At 36.7% G+C, this 15,539-nt stretch overlaps 1 protein-coding gene across 2 annotated transcripts in view; it reads left to right on the forward strand.

The window, feature by feature from the left end:
• Window positions 1-15,539, forward strand: part of MED13L (mediator complex subunit 13L) — a 291,359-nt gene that overhangs the window by 156,791 nt on the left and 119,029 nt on the right. For both annotated transcript variants that reach the window (XM_082699757.1, XM_082699758.1), the window contains exon 4: window positions 1,470-1,553. In XM_082699757.1, coding sequence (XP_082555883.1) covers window positions 1,470-1,553 — 84 coding nt within the window. The remainder of the gene's footprint in view (window positions 1-1,469; window positions 1,554-15,539) is intronic.

Genomic DNA, 15,539 nt, shown 5'->3' on the forward strand with positions numbered 1-15,539 from the left:
AGAGAGCCTGGTGCGGGACTCGATCCCAGTACCCTGAGATCATGACCTGAGCTGAAGGCAGTGGCTTAACCCACTGAGCCACCCAGGCACCCTCCTGTTCTAACTTTAATGGTCACATGGTCTTTAACCCTAAAAGCAAGTTAATTTATAATCTTAGGAAAACAGATTGCGTTGCTTTAAAAATGATTTTCTACACTGTGAGCAAGAAGGATTGTTGTAGAAATTCATTTTCAAAATAAAAGCAGTTGAAGCCAGTGATTTTTTGGTGCAGCAGTGCTCCACATCGGCTCTGCCCACAGGGAGTAACACTGCGGCCGCAGAAACCATTGCCATTCACTCACCCATCTGACCCGTAATGAGTTGGGTGAAGGCTTGAATTGTTTCCATCCCCCTTGATGGTATGGAAATTACAGAGGGAAAAGCCACGTGCAGAATTGCCTGAATATTGAATAAAGAATTGCTATATAGCTCTTACTGGTGGTTAGAAGAATTACTCCAACTTTCTGACAGGTTTTCTTACAAAGTATATGTCATTTCATTGAATAATGTTAGGGATTGCTGAATTTCATCAATTTCAAAATGTACATTTTCTCCCACATTTTTATATTTTTAAAATCAAGGATACCCCTTGCGGATGATGGCATCTCGGAATCGGCCAGATGGCAGTTATGATATAGCTGTCATCTGCCTGCACAGAAGTGAACTTGGTCATAGCTGCCTATATTGTTGTCACTCCTGTTGAATTGTGTGCATTTTTGGTATCATATGAGTGGAGTCGAGTTGCCATTTAATGTGTCATCAGAAAGGTTACCCTGTGACATTGAAACACAATGTACATAATACAGCATGGAAACAGAAGTGAGGCCCAACTTAGATATAAGGGAAGCTGATAATTGCTTTTAAAGAAATGGTTGCGGTTCCTTCTTTCCTGCAAAGCCATTGCCATGTGCTTCACCACGCCTATAAAAGAAAACACCCCAAGTAGAAGAGGCTCCACAGTGCTTCTCTTTCTGAGGTCTGTGCGAAAGCATTGCATATCACATGCCAAGCCAGAAAGTCAGCATTATAACTTGCGAAATGAGCATCAGTAACTAGGAAGACTACCTGTGAGGTACTCTTAAGGAATGCTACTCATATCCCCAATATTCTTGATGACCCAAGAATGGAAATAATGCAAAAGTTTGTTTGGTTTTGAAGTGATTCAGAACTTTAAGACATTTCAGGAATATATCCACCAATTAATTGTGCATATTTTTTTCCATGTGCAAGAATAACGCATAATAAAATATGCCCAAAGTCAAAGGTTCTCTTAGCATTTTGTAATGTAAAAATTTAAAATGATAAAACATTTTGACAGTTTAGCGATGTTTTTATTTTCAATAGCGTATTTCATCTGCGATTATTTGATTTAATGACTCGCTAATTTGTTATTGAAACTATAAATATAATTCTTGGTGTAATTATTGTAGGTGCCTAATGGATAAGAACTTCGTTAGGATTGGAAAGTGGTTTGTCCGACCCTATGAAAAGGATGAAAAACCAGTCAACAAAAGGTGAGTCTTATGCTTTTAGTTTTCATTCCTTTTGCTTGACCACTACTGTGTTTTGGGAAGAGGTGGGTGGGGGAAGCAACTTATGTATTTTATAATAACCTTAGTAATTTAGAGGTATTAAAATAGATTACTGGATTACATTTTATTAAATATTCTATAAATTTTGTGGAATATTGGAAATTGGACTAGAAAGATTATCAATAATTTATGTGTAAGCCCCTTCTTACGACACTATTTGGAATGAAAATATTCTATTTTGTTATTTTCATTGTCTTTTTTTTTTTTTTTTTAATAAATCTTCCTTCCTTCAAGTGTTATATAGTGTTATATGGCATAACTTTAAAAATAGTCAGCTGAATTCAAATGGTGATAGTTTTTATAGAAATTGATTGATTCCCCTTAAAAGTCAGTGAATACTTCTTTGAGAATTCTCCAACCAGGACAGTAAATTACTTTTCTAAACAATCCTAAATTTGCAACTATTTTTTATTGTATGCATGGCTTTAAAGGCAGTCCTTTATACTAAACACGCATGGAATTTTAGATCAATCAAACCAGGATCAAAAGCCAGAGCCTTCAAAGCCACATATTTACTCCACTTACCTCTGAACACAGCATAGACTTAATTGGAGTCCTAAGTTGATGGGTGATTATTTCACTTCTGAAGAGGAGTGCATACAATCTCAATTCTATTTTACTGTGTGTGAACTTTCCCCATGCTAAGGATTCCAGCTTCTGGCTGCAGATAAGAGCTCTTGAAGCTTTACATGGTAGCCATAAGGTTAGATCCTTTTAGGTAGTTTGCCACAATTTTGGCTGACAGCTCCTGCTTCTTTTGGAACCTTTACTTTCTTAACTTTTCGTGTTCCTACCAGTGATTTAATTAATTAGCATTAACTGATTGAGCTGCCCAGGCGCCCCCGCAAAAATGTATTTATGATCCTAGCCACTAAACCACCAGGTAGCACCAAAAATGTATTTAAATAGGAAGTAGGTGTTATGTATAAAAAAGTTTGCCTGAAAAGGATAATAAAACTTTTGGTTAAAGAGTTCTAATGTGTATGGGTGTGTAAAAGTGTGGTTTTGTTTACAGATGCTTTGATGGAGAGAAATTTTTTCTTTTGTTTATATTGATTTGGTCTAACTAATGCATTTGTTCCATCTTAGTGTTTCCTCAAATTTACAGATAATGTAGATTTTCTGTAACTTGTTTAGGGTTCAGGTGGGCTGAACTGGTGGTTCAGGTTTGGGCTTTTAGGTTGATAAGTGAATGGTTATATATGGTGTTGCTTTTATACGGTGTTGCTTTGATACAATGATCTTTACCATTCATTGCTGTGCACCTCTCCATGCTCAGTGTTATTCTTACAGCTGGTGAACGAACAGAGCTGGTTCCGAAACTTTTGAACCATAGCTATAGGCATTTGTATGGTGATTTCACAGTAATTTGGGGATGATGGGGAAATGTGGAAATAAAAAAGGGACTGAAAGAGTAGCAGTCAGTATTTTGATAGTAAAAACTAATGTTTGAAGTTAAATGTAGTTACCAGATCTATTTTATATAACATCTATATATCTTTGCACTGGGATTTAAATCCCAGAAGTATTCCTAACTTTAGCAAACCAAATGTAACTGATACGTGTAGTATATTTAGATAATTTAATTTGTAACTGGGAGACTGTTGATTTCTGCGCAATGTAATTGAATTATTATTTTTGGATTTTATATTCATGGTTGAAGGTAGAACTTCATTTAAAAAAAAAAGATTTTATTTATTTATGTATTTGACAGAGAGAGAGAGAGAGAGATCGATCTCAGGTAGGCAGAGAGGCTGGGGGGGGGGGGGCGGTGCAGGCTCCTTGCTGAGCAGAGAGCCGGATGTGGGACTCTATCCAAGGACCCCTGAGATCATGACCTGAGCTGAAGGCAGGGGCTTTACCCACTGAGTCACCCAGGCGCCCATAGAACTTCATTTTATTGTAGTATAGAAATGTTAATGATCTTGAAGAAAACCATTTTAGGAGATATTGTTAACAATTGGCAAATTTTTAAGCCAAACAATCAATTTTAAAAGTTTGGCATTTCCTGGAGCGCCTGTGTAGCTCAGATGGTTAAGCATCTGCCTTTGGTTCAGGTGATGATTTCCTGGTCCTGGGATGGGATGGAGCCCTGCATTGGCACATCAGGCTCCCTTCTCATTGCCCCCCACCCCCAACTCATGCTTTCTGTCTCCCAAATGAATAAATCTTTTTTATAAAGTTGGCATTTGCTATAATAAAACTTTGTTAGATTTAGTGTCTTTTTCCACTTTTATTTTCTGAATAAAAATTAGAGCCTCTTGTTGGATGCTAAAATAGGATCTTAGTGTCAAGTCATTGACACTAAGCTGGGCGAGCTGGGCTTTCTGCTCAGTAGAGGAGGGCATTTAGATTTAGAAGATTGGGGATCACATCCCATGCCTCTCTTTAGAAGTTAGATAAGCTTTTTAGCCAAACCATAAGTGACTCTTAATCTCACAAAACAAACTGAGGGTTGCTGGGGCGAGGGGGGTTGGGAGAAGGGCGGTGGGGTTATGGACATCGGGGAGGGTATGTGCTTTATTGAGTGCTGTGAAGTGTGTAAACCTGGCGATTCACAGACCTGTACCCCTGGGGATAAAAATATATGTTTATAAAAAATAAAAAAATTTAAAATTAAAAAAAAAGAAGTTAAATAAGCTTTTTGACAAGTTGTTTAGTTTTTCTGAGCTGAACTATGTTTTTGTCTGTAACTGAGTTGAATTATTACCTTAAAGGATTATTGCAAATATTAAATGAGGTAATTTATGTGACTAGTTTATACTTTACTTGAGAAAAAGCAAAAGTGCTAAACAAGTTTTATGTACAAATTTGTATTTTTAGGTATGCTCTTATTTGATGCCATTAGATACAAATAGGAGAAATATACTTTAAAGAGTAACGTTCTAATTATAAAATTAGTAGGTCTAGCATATAGATACTTTTGTTCAATGGAATAAAAATATGATTTAACATACAGCATATTTTATGTAGCTAAAGTAATCTTAATCGTGTTGACAAATTAATTTATTGCTGAATAGGTTTCATCTGTTAGATTAACAGCATATGATTTCCTGAGCCATAATTGCTCTCTGTATTGATAGCAAAACTAAATCCTTTGTTGGTAGACTCTAAAAGAGTCCTTAATGTTTGATATGATATGATGGTCAGGATAATTCTAGAAAAATTATTATATTATATTATATATATATAAATTTGAACAGTCAGGTTCAAGAAGATAAAAGAAATTTATTCATATTGTCTTTTTCTTTATGGTGACACATCTTTTGTTACTCATATCCTTTTTTTTTTTTTTTTTTTAATTTATGTATTTGACAGAGAGATAGTAGAGAGGGAACACAAGCAGGGGGAGTAGGAGAGGGAGAAACAGACTTCCCACTGAGCAGGAGGAGCCTGATGTAGGGCTCTATCCCAGGACCCTGGGATCATGATCTGAGCCAGAGGCAGATGCTTAATGACTGAGCCACCCAGGTGCCCCTGTTACTTATATCCTTAAGAATATAATAGGTAGGAAAGAAAACTTTGGCTTTCTCCTAAAGAGTTGTGACAACTTACATCAAACATACACAGTTTCTGGGTTTCTAAAGAATGTTGAACTTGAAAAAAACTTTTCTTTCCAGGATATGCTTAAATACAAACCAGTGAAGGGGCGCCTAGGTGGCTCAGTTGGTTAAGCATCAGCCTTAGGCTCAGTCTTGATATCAGGCTCCTGGGGGAGCTGGGCTCCCTGCTCAGTGGGGAGTCTGCTTCTCCCTTTCCCTCTGACCCTTCTTCCCCCACTTGTGCTCTCTCTTTCTCAAATAAAAATAAAAAATTTTTTTGAGAGATATAAGAATATCTCTCAAATAAAAAAAAAAAAGTGAAAACTGCATTCCTTTAAAATAATTTAGAAATTATTCATGGAGATTGCTTCTGTTTAGTCTCATGTCAGCCTGTATTTGATTACTGCAGACTTGAAGTTTACACACTTTATTTTTTGAATGCTAATTTTAGTAAAATAATTGATTGCTCCCAGTAATTATTCGAACCTTTGATTTTTTTCTAGTATCAGATGTACTAGTATCAGGCATTGAATTAACGCCAATACGTTAACGCCAAAACTGGTGCATTTTCTGAATTGATCAGCTGTTTCTTCTTTGTGGGCAAACCTACCTGCTCTTGGATGATACTACAAATAGCCTTATATAGTTTTAAATATTCTAATTACTTTCGTATGTGCTGCTAGGAAATATGCATGTGTGGGAGCTCATATATACTTGAAAGTATATAATTTTGACCACTTCTGTGTTGTTTCACCTGGGTATTTTTTCTACTTTAGAGCCACAGATTAATTTCTTTTTTATGTTTTCATAATACCTCACCTATATATCCAAGAAATGCCCTCACCTTTTGGTTTTAATAGCAAAAAAAGAAAAAAAAAAGGATTTTATATAACAAGATGAAGTACTTTGATGTAGGAGAATATTTAAAGCACTTTAAAGCTTCCCTGCCCTCTCTTTCCTTACCACTACCTTCCTTGCATTCCTTTTTACTTCTCAGGCATCTTCCCATCCTTTTTCCCTTTACTTTTCTTATGATGCCCCAGTTTTCTGTGTTTCCATCTAGAGATGCACAGATGAAAAGGCAGGGAAAGGAATTCCTCATCCAGACCACAAGCAGACATGTAAACAGGTGCTTGCAGTGTGAAAGGTAAAGGGAATCTCTTCTTAGTGTCCAGAAAAATATGGTCATTGGTGATCATCATTTTCAGTTTTTATCATAAATTGACTTTTTACAGGTGGTACCTTTTGCCATGTATCTGGTGATGAGGGCTGGCTGATGGGAAATCCATAAAAGATTATTAATGGAACAATTTGGACTTATCTAATCACACATCCCTAGTTTCACGGCCTTTAAAAAAATCTATAAAACATAGTCATTTTCTGCTGGCTTATCATTTTCAGTAATTATCTGCTGATAAGATATAGCAGAAGATACTATGTATTTTGTCATTTGAATATATTTGAGAATTGTGTGCAAAGTGAGAAGAGAGATGCAGTTAGAGTCTTGCGGAGTGTTGGCATTTGCAGGTGGGTAGAGGAAGAGGAATACACAAGGAGACTATGAAAGGTAAGTGACAAGTGAGAGCCAGGAGGGTTGATGTCACCAAAGCCACGGATTTTTAGTTTCATGATTCACTGTGGCTGCCATACAGGCTCTGTAAAATACATAGTAGAAAGATGGGATAGCTTTGGCAGTTATGTAGTCAGGGTGACTATACCTTGAGCAGTTTCAGTGGAGTGGTGGATTTGAGGTTGTAGTAGTTTGAGTTACAAATGCGGGTTGAAATGAAGACACTGAATATAGGATTCTTGCTATATTGACTACAACTAGATGCAAAGGGAAAAACTGCTGCATTTAGAGAGGGAGGAGAGAAACATTAAAAAAGAGCCTGTGCTAAAAATCAGTGTTAACTATCTGTGGCTTTAAAAAGTGTCTTTCATGTAGTACACACTCTGTTTTGTTCACAAACATTATGCAGAGAAGGATTTTAACTGAAAGACCAGTTCAGCCAGAGGTGATGGTAGTTAACTATATGCTGTCCAGGTAACTCTTCTTTTCTCTCTCTTTTTTACAAAAAGATCTTTATTTATTTATTTGAAATAGAGAGTGAGCTCACAAGCAGTGGCTGTAGGGGTGATGGGGAAGAAGCAGGCTCTCTGCCCAGCAGGAAGCCTGATGTGGGGCTTTACCTCAGGACCACGACCTGAGTGGAAGGCAGACATCTAACCCACTGAGCCACCTAGGTGCCCTAGGGAGCTTTTTTACTTTGTTTTTCTTTCTTTCCTTTTTCCTTAATAACCAAAACAGGATTACCACCATTTTAAATTTTTTTTATTTGTTCTGTTAGTGCTCTAAAGGAGACTACAATCAAAACTTATATCCTCAACATTAATAATTGATTTTCATAGTTTAAAATTGTTTCAATACATATTGCCTACTTTCAAGAAGGATTTTAAACACTTTACAGTAAAATATATACTTTGTTCTTCAATGTACTACAGAGGTTCGATGAATATCGTTGCTGTAATTCCCTTTTTCATTCTTATTAGTGGATTGAAACTAAGCTGGAAACAAAGCTCTTCCTGTTCACTAGACCATCCATCCAGAAATATGGATGATCTTCCATTAACTATTTGACCTTGTGGGACTTAACAATTAGTAGTGTTATTTCCAAAAGGTATTTCAGTTTTCAGATTCTCTTGATTTTAGGAAAACTGTAGGAATGAGGCATGCCCCAAATTAGTTAGTTTCCCTGCCTTTCCCTCCCTGTCTACGTATCTGTCTTTCCTTCTTTTTTCCCCTGTATGTATGTGTGTGTATGTATGTATATGTATGTGTCTCTCCTTCTTCCTTTCTCTACCACCAGGAGCATATTGTTTTGGTTGTGTTTAGCTTTGTTATAAGCAGAAAGTGAGTTCTTTATTTACCATCCAAGAGATTTGATACTGTTCTTCCAATGTATCTGAAAGCTTTAAAGGACATATTTGGACGGGGTTGGGGGTGGTTGTTAACTTCAGCAGTGCCCTTCATAATTAGAAGAGAGGGAGAGGAATTTTTAGGTACTAAGGGGGGAGTTAATCTGAGCTGTTATTTTAGTTTTATAACATACCTGACCACCTATTTTACCTTTGTTTAAGATATTCTAGCTAAATGCCACTTTCTTTGTTAGAAAAAAAGTCACCTGAAGGGTCAGGACATGAGTGAATGGAAGTTCAAATGATTAACCTTTTAGCAGCATTAAGGAAGTATGTTCATTTTGCTCCTAATGTTTTAGGATGTTGTTTATAGTAAGTTTCTCCCTTCGTATAAACTTTAGTGAGTCTAAGCACTGTAGAAGTATATTGTGGTATGTCAGATAGCTACTCTTGTAGATTAATGAAAGTGATTATTCTGGAAATAAGCTGAATTTAAAAAATGTTTTTTTAAAGATTTTATTGTGAGAGAGAGCACAGGAGGGATCACAAGCGGGCCATAAGCTGCAATTTAAATTGAGTGCTTATGTATCTCCTGCTTTGTAAGATAGCTTAATTTAAGTTACTTTGCTGAAGCTTCTTAGAGTTTAGATAAAATTGTAAAATGTGTTCTTGGAAGGTCATTTTCTCTCATAATTTCTCATAGCATATCAATAGCATATGGGAAACTTTTATGGGAAGTTAAAAAGACATGTCTAAGGGAGATGACTGCTCCTGCTTTTATTATACTATTTAAAAAAATTTTTCAGAGCTATATGCTTGTGTTTTTATTTATAAAATGACTGTAGGCTGGCCATCAAGGAGATAGGGGGACATTTCTTAATTTTAAGCTGGAAAATTCAGCCACTCTGAGTATAAATTAGTTCTCCAAAATGGCTCAGAAATATGAAAATCCTGATAATTATTTATAACTTCTTATTGTAGTCTACCATATATCTCTGGTATCTAGATTATTCTAAAAGGTTAAAGCCATGGGTTTGTTTTCTCTCTCTTTCTTTCTTTCTTTCTTTCTGTCTTTCTTTCTGTCTTTCTTTCTTTCTTTCTTTCAAGATTTATTTATTTGACAGACAGATCACAAGTAGAGAGAGAGGCAGGCAGAGAGAGAGAAGGAAGCAGGCTCCCTGCGGAGTAGAGAACCCGATGCGGGGCTTGATCCCAGGACCCTGGGATCATGACCTGAGCTGAAGGCAGAGGCTTTAACCCACTGAGCCACCCACGCGCCCCTGCCATGGGTTTTCTAATATCAGATTGTCTAGATATCATGCTTTTCACCTCCATTTAGTTTTTAATATACTTATGGTCAGGATTTAGTGAAAATCATCATCTTATGGGCACAAGACAGATTTTGAAAGAAGCACTAAGAATAAAGACCATATTTTATTTTCAATAGAGTAGTTTTCAGTTCTGCAAATTTCCACTGTATCTTTCTCTTGCTTCCACTGAGAATCAGCTGAGATTACCTATTTTGTTAATTCACTATGAACACATTTTCCTTTACGTCTGTAAACATAATTAAAATAATTACTGTAAAATCTTGGTTACTAAATACAGTATCTGGATTATATCCATTGGTTATCTTTTGTCTTTATTATGGGTTAGATTTTGCTTTATCTTCATCTGGTGAATAATTTTGAATTACATTTTGGGCATTGAAAATAATATAAGGACTCTGGATTCTGTTTTATTTCGCTGAAGAATGTTGATTTAATTTAGGCTTTTGTTTTGATTTGTTTTAAAGCAATGAACTTTATCTGAACTTAGACTCCAACCTCCTGTCTCACACCTGCGGTGGTTAGCAGTTGAAATCTTTTTACTTCTCTTAATGTAAGGTTTCTCAATCTCAGCATTGTTGACATTATGGGCCAGATGATTGTTTGTTATGGATACTGTCCCATGCACAATAGGATGCCTAACAGTATCCCTGGCTTCTATCTGCACAATGCCAGTAATGCCTTCCTCCTTCAGTAGTGACAATCTACTATGTCTCCAGATATTGCCAGATGTCCCTTGGGAGGCCACAATGCCCCTGTTTGAGAAACCACTGTTTTAGTCTTAGTTGCAGGGGTGTCTACCAGAGATTTGGTCAGAATTTTTATCTTCACTGTCTTCTTCCCAGGCTTTTCCTTTCTCATTTTCTAGATGCTTGGTTGATCTCTCTCTCTCTCTCTTCCTTTTTAAAGATTTTATTTATTTATTTGAGAGAGAGCATGAGGGGGGAGGGTCAGAGGAAGAAGCAGACTCCCTGCTGAGCAAGGAGCCTGATGCAGGACTTGATCCTGGGACTCCAGGTTCATGACCTGAGCCATCCAGGCGCCCCCAGCTGCTTGGTCTTTATTATTACCTGAAATGGAACCTAATGAATATTTTAGGACAAAAAAAACCCACTATAATTTTGTTAACCTGCTGTTAACTGTGCTTCACTTAGATTTGCACTGTTTTTCTATTAAAAATTGGATGGCTTAGCATCTGGGCCTGAGACTTTAATTTTAGTATTTTAATTAATTAATCAAATGACACCTGTTTTCTGGGTGATTTCAGTATTTGGGTGGTATCAGTTGTTCTCAATTTATTAATTAATGGCTTTTGTGTTATATACTGTTTTAAAAATATTAATGTTTATATTCTCTTCCCCCAAACTCATAAGCACGAAACATCTTTTTAAAAATGTAAAGGCATAGGGGCGCCTGGGTGGCTCAGTGGGTTAAGCCGCTGCCTTCGGCTCAGGTCATGATCTCAGGGTCCTGGGATCGAGTCCCACATCGGGCTCTCTGTTCAGCGGGGAGCCTGCTTCCCTCTCTCTCTCTCTCTGCCTGCCTCTCCGACTACTTGTGATTTCTCTCTGTCAAATAAATAAATAAAATCTTTTAAAAAAAATGTAAAGGCATGAAAAGTTTTTATTATTTCTTTTCTAAGTTGACATTTATATAAAGCCTTGTCCCAAGTCACATTTAAAACTTTACAGAAATATTCGTAAATAGTCCTTGTTAATTTCCTTTAGGGAAAGAGGTAGAATGAGAAATGGGACAGGACAGTAAGAGAAAGAAAGTTTCAGGAGGTTACCAAACTAAAGAAAGGGCCAAATGGGTCCTTTCTTTGAAAGGTGAGATGAGTGCTCTCAGTAAAATGTTGGGCCTGTGGCATCTGCATAGGATGTTGGCACTAGGGGGAAAGAAAGCATTACAGATTAGAGTTAGATTTCAGGACATTTCTCTTTCACCTTCAGGCAAGGATGTTCATTTCTTAAAAGAAGGTTAAGAATACTGTTTGAAATTGTTGCTTTTGGTTGACTTTATGTAATTTTCTTCCTCACATCTTTTCTTCCATCATTTTATTGAAACATAATTTAAAATGTTAAGATTACATAAGCAAATTTCACTCTCCTTTAAACAACTGAGCCTAGGTTTGTGCTTATTTTTTTTTTTTTTTTAAGAATGGAAATTGTTTTTAGGATTGTTTAGGCCTGAGTAAGATAACATTGAGTAAGATTAGGTAAGATAGCATAAAGTGTCTAGAACCTAGCATGCAGCTGGGTGTGTGTGTGTGTGTGTGTGTGTGTGTGTGTGTGTGTGTGTTTAAGATTTTATTTATTAGAGAGATAAAGAATATGAGTGGGGGAAAGATCAGAGAGAGGGGACAGGCTGACTCCTCACTGAGTGCAAAGCCTGATGAGGGGCTTGAGATCATGACCTGAGCCGAAATCACGAGTCTGTCACTTAACCAACCAAGTCACCCAGGAGCCCTGTGGCTATTGTTTTAATGGTGGTTGATTGCCATTAGTGGTGGAAGAGGTGGGTGGTAGTAATTATTTAGAAAAAAAGTTAAGGATAAATACAATTTTTTATGTTTCTGGTAGGTTCCTATGTGAGAGGACGATTGCTATTAAAATATTTTTATATGTGATTGCATTAAATGAATTAAATATTTCTGCTATAAACCTTTTTATATAATGGCTACAAGCTATATAAGAAATGGCATATTGTATCTTGATTCTACCTCTAAAATACTAATATGAGCTGTTTCTCTGTTTTTAAAGCCTTTTTTTTTTACTTCATATTTTAAGGTCTGATAAAAATCATCTCCATTCTGGTGTAAGTTTCAAAACATGATACTTATTTGCATTCTAATTCTGTTGCTGAACTTTTATATAAAGGAATCAAAGGGAAAAAAATGGAGAGTACTAATGTATTTTATAGTCATCTGGCTTACTTCTTTGGTATATTTGGAGTGTTCGAGAATATTGTAAAAATAAAGCTTTTATTAAGTGTGATTCTTAGATAGTATTAAATGTGTATCTGAGAACCTATCAGTCGAGCATGATAATATATACTTCATTTAGGGTTTATTAATAGTTAGGTAAAGTTGAAGCATTATAGCTTGCTATTTATGGTTGAAGAGTTTGGAAAGCTCTGGGTGCTAAGATGTAATACTAACATATATTATGGAACCTCCTCCTTGTCCTAATGTTGGGTCTATTGTTACAGTCTTCTGCTTGTCTGCATCTTTTTTTTAAAGATTTTATTTATGTGACAGAGAGAGACAACGGTGAGAGAGGGAACACTCTGGGGGGAGTGGAAGAGGGAGAAGCAGGCTTCCCGCTGAGCAGAGAGCCCGATGTGGGGCTCGATCCGAGGACCCTGGGATCATGACCTGAGCCGAGGGCAGACGCTTAATGACTGAGCCACCCAGGCGCCTCTGTCTGCATCTTTTGACTTCAAGTTTCTCCTGGTTCTAATCACTCTGCCCTGTATAGACTTGACCTGACTTGTCTTCCCTTCTCTTTCCTTCCCTTCTCTTTTCTTTTCTCTTCTCTTCGTTTCATTTCTTTTTTTCTTTTAAATACATATTTTAAGTTTTTATTTAAATTTCAGTTAGTTTCTTTACAGACTTCTGTCAGACTACTCTTGGTGAGGTACTCTCCCACATAAGAATGCTATGTGGTGTCAGCTATGTTTTAGATGTTACCCGCACTTTATCTGGCATCCCTGCTCCCCAGTAGAAGCCTTTTTGTCCAGCCACAGTTGCCCTTCACAATTCCTAGCATTGTCTAAACTCCTTTTCTCTTTGTGCATGATCTTTCTCCCCCAACCCTTCTGCCTTCCCTGGCATAGAGTTGACTTTGATCTCTCTTCTTTGAGCTGCTATGGTGGCAACTTTTCTAGCTGTTTTTATCCTGGTATTTTACCTCTAAATTTATTAAGAGTATGTTTTTACTTCTGTTCTTATTTATTTATTTATTAAAAAAAAAAGACTTTTTTAGTCTTCACTTGAATTTTTACTAAGGAAGATGAGAATTTAGTCTCCTTCGTTTTTTTGCTATTCCTGTATCATTCCATCATTGACTCTTTAGAACAGAATAATATTTTGGTGTCCAGTGTGCATATTTTTTCCCTTTTATTCTACTCTACATCTATTAATTTCTAGTACAAAGAATATTGAAGGTTTTGTTGAACTGAATGAAATACACTTTTTTGTTGTGAATCTATTTAGTTTGCCCAAGGATGTCTTAAAAGTCCTCTAACTTTACCTCTAACTAATAAAGCATTGAGTTGGATCATTTAAAACAAAAAAGATTGCCTTTACATGCTTAAGAGATGAGTTTTTAGGGGCACCTGTGTGGCTCAATCAGTTAAGCATCTGCTTTTGGCTCAGGGTCATGATCCTGGGATCCTGGGATTTGAGCCCCCAAGGTTGGGCTCCCTGCTCAGTGAGGAGTCTGCTTCTCCTTTTCCCTTTTCCCCCACCCCATCCCCACTCACACGCACGTGTTCTCATTTTCTCTCTCTGTCTCTCAAGAAAAAAAAAAAAAGATGATTGTTTAAAATATTACATTTTAGAAATTGGTTACAAATCTTTGATTCTTATAATAATTGGCTTTATGTGAGTTTTTCTTCAGTATTATTATGTTATTGAGGGGTTTCCTCAAGTCTCAAGTTTGAGCAGTTGGGCTCTTTATTAATTACTTCAGTTTAAGTGTTGCCTAGTAAAAAGCCTACATTACTCTGTTGGATGTTGTCCTCCATTAGCGCTCTGTGAATTACTACTCTTATTAGTAGAAGCAGCCTGAACACATTTTGAGATTTTAACATGGCTCATAGAAAGAAGGGTGGGGTGAGGGGAGGCGCTCTAAATTGGTTGTGCACAGAAGAGCCTAGAAGGAACATTGGTGGCCAGCATTTGAAGTATTAGTATGTACTACTGAAATTGACCAGTGTAATTTACAGAGTGTTACCAGGTACTGAGGATGTAAGAAAACAAAGAGATACGTTAGTATGTATGATTGAAGACAATTGGTTAAAGTTGTTCTGTCAGCTGAGATTTAAACACAACAAAGGATAATGTAGAAGGTAAGATTCACTGAAAGAGAAAATTGGAATATTAGCTGGAGAATCTTAAACTTAATCTCAGTGGTCTTAAAAGTATTGTGTCAATTTCATTGTAGCATGCCACCTCCCATCTTTTCTTTTTTTTTTTTTTAAAGATTTTATTTATTTATTTGACAGAGAGATCACAAGTAGGCAGAGAGGCAGGCAGAGAGAGAGAGAGGAGGAAGCAGGCTCCCTGCTGAGCAGAGAGCCCGATGTGGGGCTCGATCCCAGGACCCTGAGGTCATGACCTGAGCCGAAGGCAGCGGCTTAACCCACTGAGCCACCCAGGCGCCCTAAGCCATCTTTTGTTTCTTAATTATAATTTTAAAGTCTAGAATTTAAGCTTTGTATCAGAGTGTGGTTCACATCTCTGAAATACAGCTGTCTTTTGCTGACGATTTGTTGTGTCTTTAAATAAGTAATATTTTCTAGGCCTCAGTTTCATTATTGAAAAGAAAGGTCACTCTCAACTAGAGTTCCTTAAAGAAAGAGCAAGATATTGTGGTATCCCTGAAACCCCCACTATGTGAAAATAGAAAAACTGGGACTATGTGCTTTTACTTTTCAACTTTAGCTCTACAGCCCTCTGTTTACAAGTCTCTTAAGGACTTATAAGCTGGTTTGGAACATTGATTTTAATCACGTAAATACATAACTGTCTTGCATTATTCCTTAATCATATTAAGCATGTTGTGGATTCAAAAAGGTAAGTTACTAACAATACTGACAAGGTCTTCTCTTTATCCTCAACCCTTAGAAACATACAGTGCTAAAAATACCTAGTGAAAATTCAATAAAATATTTGTTAAGTACATTTCAAACCAGGGGATTCTTCCATTGAAGGTTATTACTGGTACATTAGAATGTGTTTCACTTTTGGAGTACAGTACAGGGTATGTTCTGGAGATGCTGTAGAACAAAGAATTTTGTATTTGTGCTTTGATTTTCTGTAAATGAAGCTTTTCAAATTTCCAGATTTCTTTTAATTCTTCTGAGTACATCATGAGGAGGCCTTCAGTTGGGATGCT

Source organism: Mustela nivalis (genome assembly GCF_964662115.1).
Source record: "Mustela nivalis genome assembly, chromosome: 14".
Lineage (NCBI taxonomy): Eukaryota > Metazoa > Chordata > Mammalia > Carnivora > Mustelidae > Mustela > Mustela nivalis.